Source organism: Sminthopsis crassicaudata, chromosome 3 (genome assembly GCF_048593235.1).
Source record: "Sminthopsis crassicaudata isolate SCR6 chromosome 3, ASM4859323v1, whole genome shotgun sequence".
Classification (NCBI taxonomy): domain Eukaryota; kingdom Metazoa; phylum Chordata; class Mammalia; order Dasyuromorphia; family Dasyuridae; genus Sminthopsis; species Sminthopsis crassicaudata.
This window is the reverse complement of record NC_133619.1, coordinates 575822772-575841252: the sequence shown is the minus strand read 5'-3', so window position 1 is coordinate 575841252 and position 18481 is coordinate 575822772. Positions and strand designations below refer to the sequence as shown.

Below are 18481 nucleotides of genomic sequence, written 5' to 3'. Positions count from 1 at the left end.
TTGGGAGTAATCCCATTACAAGCAGGCTGTGCCTAGCAACACAGAAGGTAGATTTTGATAGCTTACACAAGAAAATTCTACTAATAGAGAACCATCTTGGGCTGAGAAAGTGGTGCTTTGGGAACTTTATTAAGAAAAGATTGCAAAAAAAAAGGAAAGAAAGAAAAAAAAGAAAGGAATGAAAAAAGAAGAAAAAAGGAAGGGAGAAAGGGAGGAAAGAAAGGAGGAAGGAAGGGAGGGAGAAAGGAAGGAAAAAATAAAAGAAAATGATACATTGTATTTATAATCACCAAGTTTGATTCCAGAAAAGAGGTGGGATAATATTCCTCTCACTCTTCTTTGCAAAGAAAGGAAATCGCAGTTAGGGAATATTAATTACACTGTCATATAGAGTTTAAATGTTGGTTAGGTTTCTAAACTACTTATGTCTTTAAAAAACAAACAAAAATAATTTGTCATAAGAGTTGGTTTGCAGCAAGGTGGGAGGGCACATGTACACACATATACAAATATATACACATGCACATATGTTTTAAAATAGAGATGCTATAAAAGATAGCCAAAAAAAAGGAGGTATTTTTAAAAGACATAGATTGAACTGGAGTATTATTTAGCAAGATCATTTGGACCTGTACCCTTGAGCCTTTCCTGAAATAGCAATGTTCTGTGGAGGATGTGGGGATTCTGGAATCAAAAGTCAGTCTTAATTGTGGAATCCAAAGTGTGAATCCTGGTTCTGCTGTTTGTAAGGTGTGTGACCTGAAGCACATCCCTTCGTTCTTCGTTTCTATGAATTCCATGTCTCCACTCTATAAAATGAGGGTTTGGACTAGAATTAGATGATCTACAAGTTCTGTGTCCATAATAGTATACATACATCTCATAATGGAATTATAAATAAAAAAGAGAATCTCTCTCTCTCTCTCTCTCTCTCTCTCTCTCTCTCTCTCTCTCTCTCTCTCTCTCTGTATGTGTGTGTGTGTCTCTGTGTCTCTGTTTCTCTCTCTCTCTCTCTCTCTCTCTCTCTCTCTCTCTCTCTCTCTCTGTATGTGTGTGTGTGTCTCTGTGTCTCTGTTTCTCTCTCTTTCTCTGTCTCTATCTCTATCTCTGTCTCGTTCTCTCTGTCTCTCTGTCTCTTCTTGTCATCTGACTGTTTGTGTGTCTCTCTCCTTTCCTCTCTCCCTCTATCTCTCTGTCTCTGTCACACACACACACACACACACACACACACACACACACAAATACCTTTAGAGTAATTTAAACTATGATTTTAACACTTTAGGGAAATAATATAAGATCCAGATAAATGCCTCAGTTACCAGTGTTCCTTGAGACACAGACCACTTTGGAAGCATCCCATGCAAGGTCATAGTCAGAAAATGTTTCCTTCCTTGTTTCATTGTCTACAATGTGGCCCAGAAATTTTTTAATGGGGTGGGCACCTGGGAGCAGAGATTGCTCCAAACAATGGAACTGTTAGCTTTGGCATAGTTGTGAACTCGGATTTCAAACTAAAAATTCTTTGCTCCATGTGAAAACAGTCCTAACAACAGGGTCTTTAAGGGAGCCTGAATTAATTGTTATAGAACAAAAATGCAGTAAAAATATTGCAACTTCAGTGATTCCTCTCACCAATGATATTAAATAAGAGGGGAATAAAATTTCTATGAAGTAAATTCCTTTATTTTTAAATTTTTAATTTAAGCTAAATTTAAAATTTAGCTTTTTTGTTTGTTTTGCTTTGGGGTTTTTTTTGTGGTATATTGTTTAGATGCAATGTTGTTTTTTCTTGTGTTTAAGTACAATTATGAATAGAATTATGTCATCCCTCTTTAGGTCCTGAATCTAGTGCAGTCCTATGTCACACTGCGAGTTCCACTCTATGTTTCCTATGTTTTCCATTCCCCTGTTGGTGTGGGAGGATGGCAGCATTTTGACCTGAAGTCTGAGCTTCGACTAACGTTTGTGTATGATACTGCCATCTTGTGGAATGATGGAATTGGCAGTCCACCAGAAGCAGAGCTCCAAGGTAGGTCCTGGGATTTCAAGAGCTATAAATTATTTCTATTAAATATTAATAAATATAAATTTTTCTTTGATATTAATAAATATACATATGAAACAGCATCCCTTTGACAGTATGCTAAAGTTTACTGAACCTTTCTCAGAATCATATTATTTGATAATTGAAGGTAAAACTCAATTTCTGTTAGAAATTAATAAAAATAGAGATACCTTTTAATCACATAATTTTACAGACCCTCTGGAATCTATTTTAGGACTCCTGAGGTCCATGGACTTCTGATCTAGAGATATAATTTGAGGACCCTCTCCCAGTTTTCTGTTCCTGAAAGACTGGAAACAAATTTCCATATATTTAATTACTCTTTTAAAATAGCATCATTTTCCATGGGAAAACACTTGAATTTACTCTCATAATTTAAGCACATAGAAAGCTGTATTATTTAAAACTCAGAAATATTGCAATATATAAATCTTATAAAAGATCAGGGAAAACATTCTGCCAAACAAAATAACTTGGATGTTGCAAAATAGCCTTGTAAATCAGTCAAAGCAACATAAAAGCCAATTTTAGTTCTTGAAAAGGAAGAGATACTAATAGATCATCATCAGAAAAAATGCATAGGCTTTTATTTATTAAAATGAGTGTGCAAGAGAAACATGCTAATCTGACACTGTGAGATGATTGTGAGAACTCTAGTGACAAGTGTCAGTATAGGACCAACTTTTTTCACTTTTCCTGGGCAATCATTGTTATATAATATAACGTGTTAAGGTTTGCAAAGAGTTTTCTATTTATTATCTCATGCCCTTAGATCCATCCCCATTCCAGAGTCATGATTCAAAATTCAGAAATATGCAGTTAATTAGTTCCATTAATCAAACGTGGTAGTGTTTACTTTCAGAATTATGGTGTTATCCTAGTTACATACCCAATTGTGGCACAGTGCCTGTAACAATCTTTAAAAAAAAGAATAAAGAAAAAAGAATGGACAGGATATTTCAAGTATGAACTCATCGTCTTAACTGGATTATAGTTTTTTTAAGAGTTGTGTCAAATGGTGTGATATTATTGAAAAATTACCCAGAGATCATCTTCAAAATTGTTTTTTTCTTTTGCTTAAAAAACATACACAGCATGTATTTTAAGTGACTCCTCATGGTGGTATTTTTTATGCTTCTAGTCTCCAGCATCCTTCTTGTACCTAGGAGCCAACTTGTGTCAGACAGCTAGGTTTCCTAGTTTGCTTTCTGCAAGCTTGTGAATTTTAGTAGAATCTGCAGAATGCAGGTATCTTTAAAGCCATGACCTATAAAACTCACTAATTCTGACAAATTTGTCATGGTTTTTAGCTGCCAACTTAATTTCTTTAGGCTAAAACTTAGGACTTTCACAAGGCATAAGACTCCTGGTTGTTCTGCTTGGCTTGCAGAGTTTGCAGTGACTTAATCTACTTTTACCAATCGTATTTCCTTTCATTTCTAGAAATCTTTTACCACAGGAATAGAGAGAAAGCCAAGTTCTGCTTAACCTAGGTCTGTAGAATTCTGCTCTGATATCTCTTTGATTGCACCAGAAAAACTTAACAATATAAAATAATTTTTAAAATACTTGAACTATTGTTCTTAAAAATTCTGACTTGGATCTCTTATTCCTATTTGTTTTTCAATACTTTTTGGTTTCTTTTCTTGTAGGTTCCCTTTATCCGACCAGCATGCGTATCAGTGAGGAAGGACGTTTGGTGGTAAACTTCAAGACAGAAGCTCGATTTCATGGTTTATTTGTGTTGTCCCATCCTGGTAACAGCTTATTTTCATGTTCCTATAATCTTCCCAATAAGACAGGCATAAGTTTCTTCTGTTTTCAAAATTTTCAGTGCATTTGACCATTGACAGAAATTTTACTTTAAAATGCAACATATAATCAGTTTTCTAGAAGAAAAAAAAAGCTTGAAAATTGTTTTTAAAAATTTTTTAAATGGAAAGTACTTTGAATAACAATGACTATGTTAAATAGTTTTGCTTTTTTTAATGAAAAAGTGAGGGGATCTATAATTGGGGAATAAATGATTGATATACCAAAGGAAAAATGTATTATAAAAATATAAAACTGTAATGGAAAAAACTGGAATTTCAGTTTCTTCCTCAAGATAAAAAACTCACTTTTGTAACAGTATTTTATGGATATTATCTAAGGAAATTTACCTACAGTGGTATTCTATGAAATACCTGTCCTAAATAATTAGCTAATTTTAAGAGTTGAAATTTAATTTAATTTTTTAATTTAAAATTTTGAATTTAAAAGTTGAAAAAGTCCTCAATTAAAGAAATATTTTATTAAGATCTTTTTCTAAAAATATTTAACTCCTCATTTAATTATACCAATTCCCACCATTTCAAAGTCCATATGTCATTCCAAAGTGTGCATGAGTCCTCCAAGAGGATAAGAACATCATCCACACTCTTTGTGTAGTCTTCCCTTTTCCTGAATGTGTGTGCTGACTATAGAGAGAATGAAATGGCCCTTCAGAGAATGAGGTTTCTCATAATATCTTCAAAAAAATCAAACTGCAAAAAAAAAAAAAAAAAGAAACAATCAATATATTTTTTTTTCTTAGCATCGACAATCTATTAAAAAATAGGGACTTTCTGACATAATTTACTGTTAAAATGTTTCAAATTTTAAAATGCTTCAAGCCTCATATGAATCTTTAAAAATAGATTCTGTACTTAAATTAGACTTTCCCAGCTCTGTTGACTGTAACTAGCTAAGTTCAGCCCATAACATCTGTGCAGTAGAAAAGTGAATAGACTCTAACTCACTAGAAAAGAGACCCTAAGTAGTGCAAGTATTTCAATGAACCATGTCATAAGGGGCTTTAGTGAGCTTCTTATCCCAAACCCTCATTTTACAGTAAAGAATTTGAAGCCCAGATGGGCGAAAAAATCCAAGATTACACACATTGGCAGTGCCAGAATTCAAACTATATCATCTGGCTTCAAACCTACTGGACTTTTTACCATATCACACTCTCTATTGAGTGTATGGTACAATGTAGTGAAACAATCACAAAGAAACAAATGATTTGCTATCTAGTCCAGGTACTGCAACAAGCAACCAATTTTAACTTATATAAGTTAATTTCTCTGATGTCATTTCCTCCTTTTCCTGTCTACTACAAAGAGATGTGTGCAATAAAAGAGATAATGTATATAAAATATATTTTAAAAAAATAAAGTACTTTAAAATGCAAAATATTATAAGCACCATTATTGTTGATGTTGTTATTGTTGTTGCCTTTATAGCGTCTTCCACAAACTCTATGATCATCTCAGCTGATCATCCTGGCCTAACTTTTTCTCTCCGCCTCATAAGGAGTGAACCAACATATAACCAGCCAGTCCAGCAATGGAGCTTCATTTCTGACTTTTCGGTAATTGATAAAGAGTCTATCTTTATTTCCTTTCATTGGTGGCTGGAAATCAGGAAGTTTTAATTAGAGGTCCATGGATTTTTTAAAATATTTTTTACAAATGCATTTCAATATAATTCTTTCCTTTTTGCAATGTTATGTATTTTATTTTGTATACTTAAAATGTTATTCTGTGAATAAAATTGGCTTCACCAGACTGCCAGTAGGGTTCATGATAGTAAAAACGTTAAAAGCTCTTCCCCTAATCTTAACTCAACTTTTTAGTTGAAGGGCCATATTTTCTCTTTTTCCTTTCCAGGTCAGGGACTACTCAGGAACTTATACTGTGAAACTTATAGCATGTACAACCTCTCCACATCAGGAATACAGTTTACCAGTGATTTGTAACCCTAGAGAGCCAATCACATTTGACCTGGACATCCGATTTCAGCAGGTAACTCTTAGCGAATTATTTCTTTTTTGTATTGATTTATTGGCAGGCTTTCATAATTATGGGAAGTTACCTTTAACCAATGTTATCCATACAAAGTATCCAATATTAAAAAATGAATTATGGGATTATTTTTCAAATGAAAAGGGTATTCATAGTTGAAATCATATCAATTTTTATTTAACTTATAGTTCAAATTAAATACCTTCTAAACATGATATAATGGTAAAAAAAAACTTTATTCAAGTTAAAAGATTCTGAGATTTTGTATTATTGAATATGCAGCAATTCCTATTATAGACAAAGTGCTGATATATTCAGTCATATATTCCAGTAAATAAATTTAAGTATAGAATTTAGAGTAGCATACGGATGAGTTCACACAAACTCACAAGCCAAAGCCTGAAAAAAGGACCTAAAAATTAGCTCATGAACAAGTTAGAATTATAATAAAAATTGAAATACATGTAAACTTTATAAAATGTTCACTCTTTCCCCAAAAATCTTCCAAACAATTCTATCAATTTTGAGGATGCTACCATTCTTCCAGTTATCCAGGACTATAATCTTTACCTTCAACTCTTTATTCTTACTTACGCAACATTTCCAATAGATTGCCAAATCTTCCTTAACATATATTTCCCCTTTTCTTCACTTATGCATGCACAACCTTAGTTCAGACCATTACCATCTCTCACTTGAACTATTGCAATAACCTACTACTGCTATAGTCTCCTAACTGGTTTCCTTGTTGCACCTCTCCTACTTCAACTGATTCTATACTCAGCTGCAAAAGCAATTTTTCTGAAGCAAAAAATCTGGCAATGTTTCCTCCTACCCCCTATTTAAGAAACTTCAGTGTCTCCTTCTCAGAGATAAAAGATAAAAAATAACTCCCCTGTTGGACATGTAATACTTTTCATAATCTGTCCCCTTCCTACCTTTCCAGCCTTATTATACTTTTTTTTTCCTTTATAGGTGCTGCAATCTATTCTAATTTACTAATAGTTCCTCAAATAAGTCTCACCTCCATGCTTTGAGATGGCTGTTTCCAATGCTCTATCTCTTGAACTTTGTCTCTCACTCTGGTTTCCCTTAAGATTCAGCTCAAATCCCACTTCTGCAGGGGATGCTATTTGGTCCTCTCAGCTGCTAATACCTTCCCTATATCAGATTACATTCATATTCTGTATATATCTTATGTCACTAGACATATATATGTATATATATATATACATACATATATATATATATACATATTTACATATGTTATCTATTCTATTTGAATATATTTCTTAAGAAATGTGATTGTTTTTGCTATTGTTTTATTTTTTAACTCTTTTTTTACCTTTAACACTTAGCACAGTGCCTCTCACATCCTGAGCACTTAATAAAGGTTTATCATCTTCTTTTGGACTAAGATGCTAGTATAAGGGATCTATTGAGGATCACTAGTAGATACTTCATAAGATTTAAAGCCAGAAGGACCCTTAGAAGTCACCTAGTTCCATTTCATTGTACAGATAAGAAAAACAAAGGCTTTGAGATATTATGGGACTTACTTAATACCACATATTAGCAAAACTGAAACTTGAAGCAAAACTGGAAATAATGGCATTTCTGACTCAGAATTCAGTATCTTTCCAATTCTTCATGCTGTTCCTTTTGCTTAAACTGCAGGATACTCTAGGAGCAAATCTTTAAGATAAGGGATAACTCCCTAAGGGATACTTTTATGTCGCTACTGCATATTTTCTTGATATTTAAGGAGAATTTAAATTCTTACACTTTGATACTGGTCCAAGCTATGTTACATTGCTCTACATAAAACAGATTTGGAGGTTGATAGGGTTCAATGAGTAATATTGAATGCTGGCTAACTAATCTAACCACATACATTCCATAAGACAAACTAGTGGAAAAGAGCTTAACTTGAAGGATTTTTGCTTTTTTCCTTACACATAGATAGTTTGATCCACTATTTTAGTTCTTTTCTGAATCTTACACATAAGAAGTAAGTGACAAATTAGTATAGTAGTGTGGGGCTCATAGTTTTGAATACCTCGGTTCAAATCCATGAATGTCATTTAACTTCTTTGAACTCTAGGAAGCAGCCCACTAAGACTCACCTACTAAGTAATGAATTCTGTTTATTTTTCCTAAGTGAAAGAACAAATTGAACATAACTTTTCTCATCTTTCTCCTTCAACATCTCCTAAGCCATGCTCTGTGATTCTACAGGTAAAAGTAGCTCATAGGGGTTTCATGGGTTTTGTCAAGTCCCCAAGACAATACATAAGACAGTTGTTATATAAAGGAACCATACTTGTGTTTCCAACCTATCTACCTAATAGGAAATTAATTCAAGGGGTACCAATTCTGTTTCAAAGCATCATGGCCCATTACAGATGGCATGTGTTCAGTATCAATATTCTCCACCAATGAAATCATATTTTTTATATTGATCTAATAGATCTCATAAGGGTAAACAAAATTACAGCTCCTGGAATAGTATCAATATAGTATATCAATCGCAGAATGACTGAGAGTGGATTACAATGAGACTATCCAAAGCATAAAGACAATAGTAAAAGCTGCATTTTCTTGGGCAAAGGAGAAAACAACAATGTTTTATTTTGGCATCTTCACTTTGTTCAAGAAGAATATATTGAAGATTTTTTATGATTGGTTTTAGGTCAGTGATCCTGTGGCAGCAGAGTTTAGCTTAAACACACAAATGTTTCTCCTATCCAAGAAGAGTCTCTGGCTATCTGATGGATCAATGGGATTTGGGCAGGAGAGTGATGTTGCTTTTACAGAAGGTATGTTTATATGTGAAAGAGGTCTGATTCAGCTGCGAATCAAGTATTTAAACTGTTACTTTTAAAGTTATTTTCATATAGAATAAACCAACTCTCTTTGGAGGATTTTTAAAAATGATTTTAAAAATTTATTTTCATATGAGCTTTTGAGTGGAAGTTTTGCTACAGACTAACTGCTAGAGTTGAGGTAAGTATCCTTCCTGAATTATTTTTAATATATACATATTATGTAAATACAGTTTTATTTTAATTTTCATAAGAATTACAAGGATTCAATGTGTGTATATATGTGCATATATATACATATATATGATATATCATATAAGCAGAGAAGAAAATGTGAAACATTAATTTGTAAGATGAAACAAAAAACCCTAGAAGATTAAAAAGTATTTAATTTGTGATTATGACTTCTACTTTTTTTAACAATTATTAAACTCGTTCTAAAATTTATATATATATGTATATATATACATATATTTCCTTTAACATGGTAACATCACATTAATCTTGTTTTCACAATCTTTTTTCCATATCCAGGATATATTCTGGATTTAGAATCCTAGGTCATTTATTTTACCTCAGCATCACAAATGATGACAACTTATTCACTAATTTTTTCATCCATTATCAGATAGTTTTGTTAATTCTGCTTTAGAGGATAATTGTTGTTTTTCTTTTTCATAATCCCTTTGATATTTTGTTTTTGCTTTTGGAATGATTTTACTACATGAGAAATATGATGTAGAGGGCAGAGAGCTTGTCTTGGAATCTGGTCATGTGGCCATGTGATCCTAAGCAAATCATTTAATCTTTCAGGCGTCCAGATTACTCTTTAGGACTGTAAGTTGCAAGAGAGCCAAAATGTAGTGGGAGAGAGTTCTTCACATGGAACTCTTTATATAGCTCTAGTAACAGAATAAAGTGTGTGGGTATCTAGAAAGATATCTGTGTGATTTATATTTTAATCTTTACAACATTAAATACGTAGATTAAAATAAGCAGCATTTACTGAATATCTATTATTTTTACTTATATAAATGTATTTTTTCTTATTTGTGCAAAAATTGTTTTGCAGTTGACTTTATGTGTCTAACATACATCATAACACTATTGTCTAGAAAAGAAAGTACTGAACTTAGAGTCAGGAATTTCTGAGTTCTCTTTCCAAATTTAAGACTGATACCTTACAAGTCATGTTTTAATGACCTATCTTAGTTAGTTTCCTAGAACTAACTTTAATAAATCTTTAGTTATATTTATGTATATGTCTTGGTAACTTAATTCCCAACTACATCAAACAGTTTGTTATTATTTTAAATGTTATTTCTCTGTAGAATTGAATTATCTTTTGAAACACTTATTGTGGGATTTAGCTAAAACATTTTATTTTCATTTTTTATGTCATCTTAAACTGTCAGGTGCTTCAGAAATCTCTTTAGGTTTTGTTTCCAGACTATTTTTTAAAATAAAATAAATCTAATTGACCTATTAAAAGACCTTTTATTTTTAAAGTATCCACTTGTAAAGTGTGTTATTCTATTCTTTTTTATTATTAATTTTATAATTATAAAAAATTTTGACAGTACATATGCAAGTATAATTTTTGTAACATTATCCCTTGTATTCATTTTTCCAAATTTTCCCCTCCCTCCCTCTACTTCCTCCCCTAGATATGTGTTATTCTATTCTAAAGTTTTTATGTAAAATGAGTTAAATTATAATAGAGTGCTTCAAATATCAAGTGATGGACCAAGCTGTGAGGGCTATATTACTCGAACCTTAACCACATTTAAAAAGCTACATTGACTTGCTAGGATGGACATGAAACATAGCAGGTTTTCCTAGAAAATTCTTAAAATAGACTAGACCATTAGACAACCATCAAGGGGCCTTGTAATATACCTAGAACCAGGTCAGAGACTGTTTTCTGCCCCCAAAAGTGGCTCTTTTACCATCTCTCTCACAGAAGCTTAACAAGGATAGTATATCCCAGGGCTTCTTAATTTTTTTTTCCATTTATAACCCCTTTTCACCTAAGAAATGATTATGTAATTCCCAGGTATATAGGCATACACATTCAGTTATGTGACCCCATGTGGGGTAATTACCCACAGTTTAAGAAGCTTTGGTATAGTCTACTTCTTCTTTCAGGTGATATCATTTATGGTCGAGTAATGGTGGATCCTGTACAGAACCTGGTGATTCTTTCTACTGTAGCATTGAGAAAGTGTTCCTATGTACTGGAGCTGATGGATATGTACCTAAATATAGTCCAAGTAATGCTGAATATGGATGCTTAGCAGACTCTCCCTCTCTCCTGTATAGATTTAAAATTGTGGTAAGTATCCATAGTTTAAGGCACTGACTTTCTCTGTATTAATGAAACAGTCTAGTCTTCTTGAACTCAGTCACATGAAGAAAAGAAAGAAAGAAAGAAAGAAAGAAAGAAAGAAAGAAAGAAAGAAAGAAAGAAAGAAAGAAAGAAAGAAAGAAAGAAAGAAAGAAAGAAAGAAAGAAAGAAAGAAAGAAAGAAAGAAAGAAAGAAAGAAAGAAAGAAAGAAAGAAAGAAAGAAAGAAAGAGAGAGAAAGAGAGAGAGAGAGAGAGAGAGAGAGAGAGAGAGAGGGAGGGAGGGAGGGAGGGAGGAGGGAGGGAGGGAGAGAGAGAGAGAGAGAGAGAGAGAGAGAGAGAGAGAGAGAGAGAGAGAGAGAAAGAAGAAAGAAAGAAAGAAAGAAAGAAAGAAAGAAAGAAAGAAAGAAAGAAAGAAAGAAAGAAAGAAAGAAAGAAAGAGAGAGAGAAAGAGAGAAAGAAAGAGAGAGAGAAAGAAAGGAAGGAAGAGAGAGAGAGAAAGAAGAGAGAAAGGAAGGAAGGAAGGAAGAGAGAGAAAGAAAGAAAGAAAGGAAGGAAGGAAGGAAGGAAGGAAGGAAAGAAGTGAGGAAGGAAGGGAGGAAGGAAGGAAGAAAGGAAGGAAGAAAGAAGGAAGGAAGGAAGGAAGGAAGGAAGGAAGGAAGGAAGGAAGGAAGGAAGGAAGGAAGGAAGGAAGAAGGAAGGAAGGAAGGGAGAGAGGGAGGAAGGAAAGAAGGGAGGAAGGAAAGAAGGGAGGAAGGAAGGGAGGAAGGAAAGAAGGGAGGGAGGAAGGAAGATGGAAAGAAGGAAGGAAGAGAGTTAGAGAGAAAGTTAAAGAAAGAAAGAGAGAGAAAGAGAGAAAGAAAGAGAAAGAGAGGGGGAAAGAAAGAGAGAAAGAGAAAAGAGAGAGAGAGAAAGAAAAAAGAAAAGGAAAAAGGGAGAAAGAAGAAAGGAGAGAGAAAGAAAGGGAGAGAGATAGGAAGAGGGAGAGACAGAGAGAGACAGGAGAGACAGAGAGACAGAGGGAGAGGGAGAGGGAAAAGGAGAAGAAGGAGGATAGAGTGAAAGAAAGGGAGAGGAAGAGGAAGAGAAGGACGGGAAGGAAAGAAGAAGGAAGGAGGTTTGCACTCTTGGCTTACAGAGTTTGGTGTTATCTTCAGTAGCCAATTATTTCCTTTATCATTTAGGACAAAGCTCAACCAGAGACTCAAGCCACTAGCTTTGGAAATGTCCTGTTCAATGCCAAACTTGCTGCAGATGATCCTGAAGCAGTTCTCTTGGTTAAGCAGCCTGGATCTGATGGATTTAAAGTTGACTCCACGCCACTATTTCAAGTAAGTAATGTTACTCTTTGAGATCTGAGGATTCTGGGCAAATCATTCAACATTGCAATGTCACAGGCAACTCTAAAACTCTATATTAAAGAAAACATAGCAATCTGTATTGGCAAAGGAAGATTACTCACCTAGGAATTCCCTCTTCAATGAAATTACAGGTCCAGCTTTTAATTCTATCCATAATGCATGGAACAAAAAAAAAATGCTTGTTGAATGGTAAATTAGTGCTGAAATGTGTGTTGAATGAATGAATACAACAAGCTAAGTAAAATGATCACTCTTATAAAACCTACCTTCTCTTTACTTTATAGGATGCAATTATAAAGACTGGCCAAAAGCTTTTGTCTGATAACTTTTTGTTTGTATGTTTTCCAGGTGTCCCTTGGCAGGGAGTGGTACATACATACAATCTATACAGTCAGATCAAAAGACAATACTAACCGAGGTATTGGCAAAAGGAGTGTGGAATACCAGTACCACTCTCTATCAAATCCTGGGATACTGAGTACATCTACAGAGAATAGAAAGAAAAGAGAGACCAGAAATGCTCCGCCACTTGCCAAGGAAATTGGGGCTGAGAATAACCGAGGGACAAACATTCAGCACATAGCCCTGGACCGCTCCAACAAGAAGCAGATCCCTCAAAGGGAAGTTCCTTTGGATGGAGTTCTTCCCAGGGAGTTGAACAATAGCAACCCTGAAGTAAACCTCATCACAGTTATCACAGGAGTGGCCACTGGCCTGCTTACCATTTGTCTAATTGCAATCACTGTACTGCTGCTAAAGAGGAAACAGAGTTCCAAAAAGAAGAATGCCCCAGCGGGATCAGGGAGCAGTGAACCAATGATGCCCCAGCACAGGTACACTAGCGACAGCTCAGAGGTTTGATCTCAGGTGCTACAATTCAGCCTCAAAAAGGAACCCAGAGTGTAATACTGTGAATGGACAGTTCTGGAGACTTTAGGCATATTCACAGACTCTGATTTGAACCCTTCTTCTCTTTCTACAAACACAAGAACACTTCATAGCCAGTCTCTCATTCTGCCAAAAGCTCAGCCCTATGTCTTCACAGCAGTTATAGCTGCTGAAAGCACAGCATGGAGAGGGAATGACATTTCACTGAAGCAATTTCTCAAGAACGTGAAGAAGAAACTATCCAAAGGTGCTAGTAGATCTTATGAATGGTGTAAGAGGAAGTCTGCTTTTTTTTCTCTTTTTCACCATATATGAACTTCAAAGGTGCAATTTTCATGTTGTTTATTCAGGATGTACTGTTTATTACTAGAAACTTCATTATCACTAATCTGGCAGAATGGGAAACTCATCATTTGACCTGACAAGTTTTCCAAGAAATGAAGACAGCACAGAATCATGACTGGGGCTATCTCTTAATGCACGAGTTTCAGGTTTCTTAAACTTTGTGGGAGAAGGAGAGAAAAGAAATCTCCCAATAGTATTTGATCTGATTCTCACCTTCCCCAGACCCACTTTGTTTTGTTTGCTTATTTAAGTATATATTTAACCAAAGAATATGGTCTGTCTAGAAGAGAGCACATTTTTATGAAAATGGGACATCTCTGTCCTGTTTATAGACTACTAAATAGTGAATTGCCCTTATTGACAATACCAACATATATGGGAAAGGACAAGGGTTTGGTGGTATGTTGGTCATCTAGAGAAGATGTAAAGTTAAACTCATAAGTTAAACTTAAGACAGGATTCTAAAAGAATTGAGCCTAGAAAACACCTGCAACTCTGAGTCCTATATCTTATAGTTAGGTAGGACTTTATAGAAAATGGATGTGAAAGAGCAGCACCTACTTTATTGGAGGGATTTATATTTATTGTTATAGTAATGTCTAATGGTAGGATCTTTTGAAAGTACTATAGAGAGTATTAGCTTCCCTACTCCTGTCAGGCCAATCCTCAGTCAGTGTGCATTAGCAGCATGGTCACATTTAGAAGTATGGGAATCAAATTAATAATGACACATTTTAAGAATGTTCTAATTAGAAACTGATCCAAATGGAGAGACCCTATAGTTGCCACGCTAAAAAGGCCCCACAAGTTACTCAGCTTCATAGATCTGAAAAATATCCTTCTTAATCCAGAAAAAAAATCTCTTTCCAAAGCTAATGCTTTTGAATTAGCCAAAACTTTTAAGTGCAACATCTAGTCTTTAAAAAAATATATATATATATATATATATATTTATACATTTTCACAGGTCTATACATATAAATGTATATATATATGCATGTTTATAAATGTGTATGTGCAAATACACACACAAAAACTACTGTAAAAGTAGCTCTCAGTCATTATATGTACTATTAATCTGATTTAGGAAAAACAACTGCCTACAGTTGGGAGAAAACTTAGGCAGTTTGGCAACTCAACATTGTAGAAATCTCTGAGAAAAAAAAAAAACATGAGTAGGCTAATTCTTCACTCAATAAATGAGTTTACTATGGTTCAATTACAATTCAAGGGAATCCACACAGCATCTCTTACCATGCAAAACTATATAGTGCCCTGAATCCTAGGATTTCCCCTACAAGTCAGTGGTAAGACATCTGGAAACATGTACCTGTCTTCCATATTCAGTGTTCTGGCCAATGTTATGTGCTCTTTGGCTACCTGGTATGAATTGGCTACCTTGTATCAATTGAATATTAACTCTGTTGCAGTAAACAATACATCAATTATGTACCATTTAATGGTGTTTCAGCCAATTTGTATAGAGCATAGAATTTCATCTAACCCTGTATTGTCATCAAAAAGATGGTACACAGACCAAGCAAGGCTATTCCTTAAGATTGTGTTATAGCTGTCACCATTATAACAAGATCCTTCTGAGACTTCTAATAAGGAATACCTTTACAAACCCATCTTAAGTCAAATTCCATTTTATAATGGAATGTTTTAGCAGTGCTTTTATGGATAGTTCATGCCATGTAGAATCCAATATACATGCAACTTTCCCTGTTAAAGAACTAAAAATCTTTGTTTCCTTTTTATTCTTCTTCCCCCCTCTCTTTTTGGAAAGCATAATTTCATTTTTGTTTGGGGAGCAAAAAATAAGTGTCTGAAAATCAGCTGAGTTAAAATCATGCAGTCTTTTTTAATTCTATAGGACTCAAAGGAAATTCAATGTTCTCTAATGAAATCTACTTGAATTTACTGTAGCATATAGAGAATCTTAACCTTCATCTATAAATTGTGCTCCTTGGCCACAAAAAAAATCAATTCCTTGAAAGAATTTATTTTATAGTAAGATTGATTGACCTCACAGATTTTTTAAAAACTAGTTAATTTTTTTTTCATTTCCAATATTTTGTTATTATTTTGTCAGGAGTTCACATCTTTGGGAAAAAAAATTATGTTTGGAGTAGGAATGGAGCCAATTCCCTAAATAATCAAAAGCTGCTATTTGGCTATTGATTAGAATGTCATCCTACTGAAAATTCATAGTATTAAAAACAAATGTCACTGATCTTTGTAAAATTTATGATTGTGCTAAGGATCCACTGTTGAATCTTTTTGTTTGTTTCTATTTTTCACATGTCAACAAGTAAATTAAAGTTATGTTTGCTTAGATTCAAACAGTCCAAATTTATGAAGTACTCTCTGCATGCAGCTTATTCTTTTAGTTATTGTAAAGAATCAGAAAGAAAACGGAATGCATGGTTCCTTCCTTTTATGGAAGCTTTCCTACCATAAAGGTTTCCCTGAACCAAGAGTCCTATCAGTGTGGGGCAGCATGGACCTTAATTCAAATTCCTACTCTGACATTTACTACTTGTTTAACTTTGGGCAAGTCCCTTAATTTCTCTAATTCCCAGTTTCTTCATTTGGATAATGTGGGGGAGGGAGCCAATAGATCTCTAAGGTAACTTTCAGGTTTAAATCTTCGATTCTATGATCTCTAAAGTTTCTTGTACCTCTAGAACTAAATGACCAAAATTAATGCCTAGAACAAGAGGAAAGTATTAATAATACCTTAAGGAATTGTAGTTTCATAAGCCCCCAACTACTCTTTCTATTAGGTTGCCAGATCCTTTAGGGACAGGGACTGTCTTCTGCCACTTTATGTATATCCTGTAGCATAGGACATGGTACCTAAAAGGCACTTCACTCACTGACTGACTTTGTGTTAGAGGCATAGTTCGAATCAATGTCTTCCTGACTAGGCTTTAAATTTTGTACTCCCTCTACTATATTACCTCGAGTGCTAATATTTGCCATTAAAAAACAAAAACAAAATATGCTATTTGCCTTTGTCATCACAATCTGAATTTCGAAGAACAATTTTCATTTCACATATCTATAAAGCAGCTGGTAACAATGCAGATTTGAACTTTTATCCAATTAGTAGCCCCATTTTATTAAAAGAATGGAGCATAAATGTAATTTCAGTACTTCATAGGTAGTATTATCCATATTTGTTTCCTGAAATCCATGCCCTAACTAGTTTCTTCTATATACGAATTCATATATGTACAAATATTTAAAAATTCAACTTTTAAAATTCAACAAACATTTATTAAGTGTCTACTATACTCAAAACACTGTTTTTATCTCTGTAAATTATTATTATCTTAAGGATTATAATTATAACTTGTTATTATAAGGGAGTTTCATTTTGGATCTCATCCAATAATGTTTAGTTAGTGAAGGACCCAAAGGACCTCATTATAAGCCATTCTCACTTATAATTTCATCCCATAAAATGGACTCTAGGTGTCAGGGTTAGAGAGAGGCAGACTTTCACTTTTTACAAAGGTGCTTTGCTCCTCAATCCCATTAATAATTTTGGTGCTCAGTAAGTATTAAATGACCATTCTAAAGAGAGGATTAATCAAGTAATTATTATACCTTTGAAAAGAAGGGCCTTTTGTTTTTTAAAATATGTAGTTAAATTTCTGTTGTATTTTTAAAGAAACCCTTTTCAATATATGTTTGAAATGGTTACATGATTCAGATACAAAATATCTTTGTTTTTAAAAGTGTAAGTATTAATCTCAATGTTTTCTTATTTTTGTGTTAATTGCAATAAAAAGTACATTCTATTTGGATTGAAATTCTTCTCTTCAGAGATTGCACTTTCAAAAGAGAAATAATCATAATTCTTGTTCATATAACACTGAGATTTACAAAACGTTTTCCTTGTAATAGCCCTCTGAAGTATATAAAGTGTCATTATACCCACTTTATAAAGAAAATGAATCTTGGAGAGCTGAAATGACTTGGCTATGATTAAACAAGTTGTTATCAAAGCTACAATTCAAACCCATGTCTCCTGATTCCAAGTCTAATATTCTATCTAATATGGCATGGTTCCTCTAATAGAAAACAAAAAAATGAAGCTAATAAGTAATAATAACTATTTACATTTATATAACTCTTTTAAGTTTATAAAATGCCTTACTCAGAAATAGTTGATTAATATAAACATGATAAATATCCCAATTGTTAAATGAAGGACCCCAAAACAACCAGTCTGTTCATTCAGGTAACTATGTCATTTGTCAAGAATGTAGAAATACCAGTTCCTCTATTTGTGTATTCTGGAAATAGCACCATAAAACACAAGACAATCAAATATTTTATCATCTCCAGTATGATTTGGCCCCCATTATGTAGATCTGTACAAGGGCAAGAATTAACTCAGAAGTCATGTTCAATGAATCTAATCTTATGTCTCCAAAATAATTATCATTTCCCACTGATTTTTATTTCACATATTTATTTAACATAAAGTTCTTGTCATTTACTTTTACAATCTGATCTCTTTAGCTACCTTAAGAAATCAGTTAAAACCTTTTTTCTTATTAGGATGAAACCCACAGAGAAGTTGATTACCTATGGATGGTATCACAATAAAGTAGGAAAGGGCATATTGTTTGGAGTTAGAGGAAGGGGTTTGCATCATTACACTTGTCATATGCTACATGACCTGTGTGACCTTGGATAAACCAAAACCTTTCAGTGCCTCAGTTTCTTCATCCTTAAAATAAAAGCCTTAGAATATATGATCTCTGAAGTGTAGTTGTTCAGAACAACAGTGATAAGGATGAACTTGAAAT

The 18481-nt window shown here is 33.8% G+C and overlaps 1 protein-coding gene across 1 annotated transcript in view; it reads left to right on the top strand.

The window, feature by feature from the left end:
* FREM2 (FRAS1 related extracellular matrix 2) overlaps window positions 1-13919 on the top strand; it is a 208208-nt gene extending 194289 nt beyond the window's left edge. Inside the window, 9 exon segments of the mRNA XM_074304856.1 lie at window positions 1837-2029; window positions 3718-3822; window positions 5329-5456; window positions 5755-5889; window positions 8582-8708; window positions 10863-10904; window positions 10907-11049; window positions 12243-12389; window positions 12768-13919. Of these exon segments, the coding sequence (XP_074160957.1) occupies window positions 1837-2029; window positions 3718-3822; window positions 5329-5456; window positions 5755-5889; window positions 8582-8708; window positions 10863-10904; window positions 10907-11049; window positions 12243-12389; window positions 12768-13280 (1533 nt within the window). The 3' untranslated portion in view covers window positions 13281-13919.
* Window positions 13920-18481: the final 4562 nt, after the last annotated feature.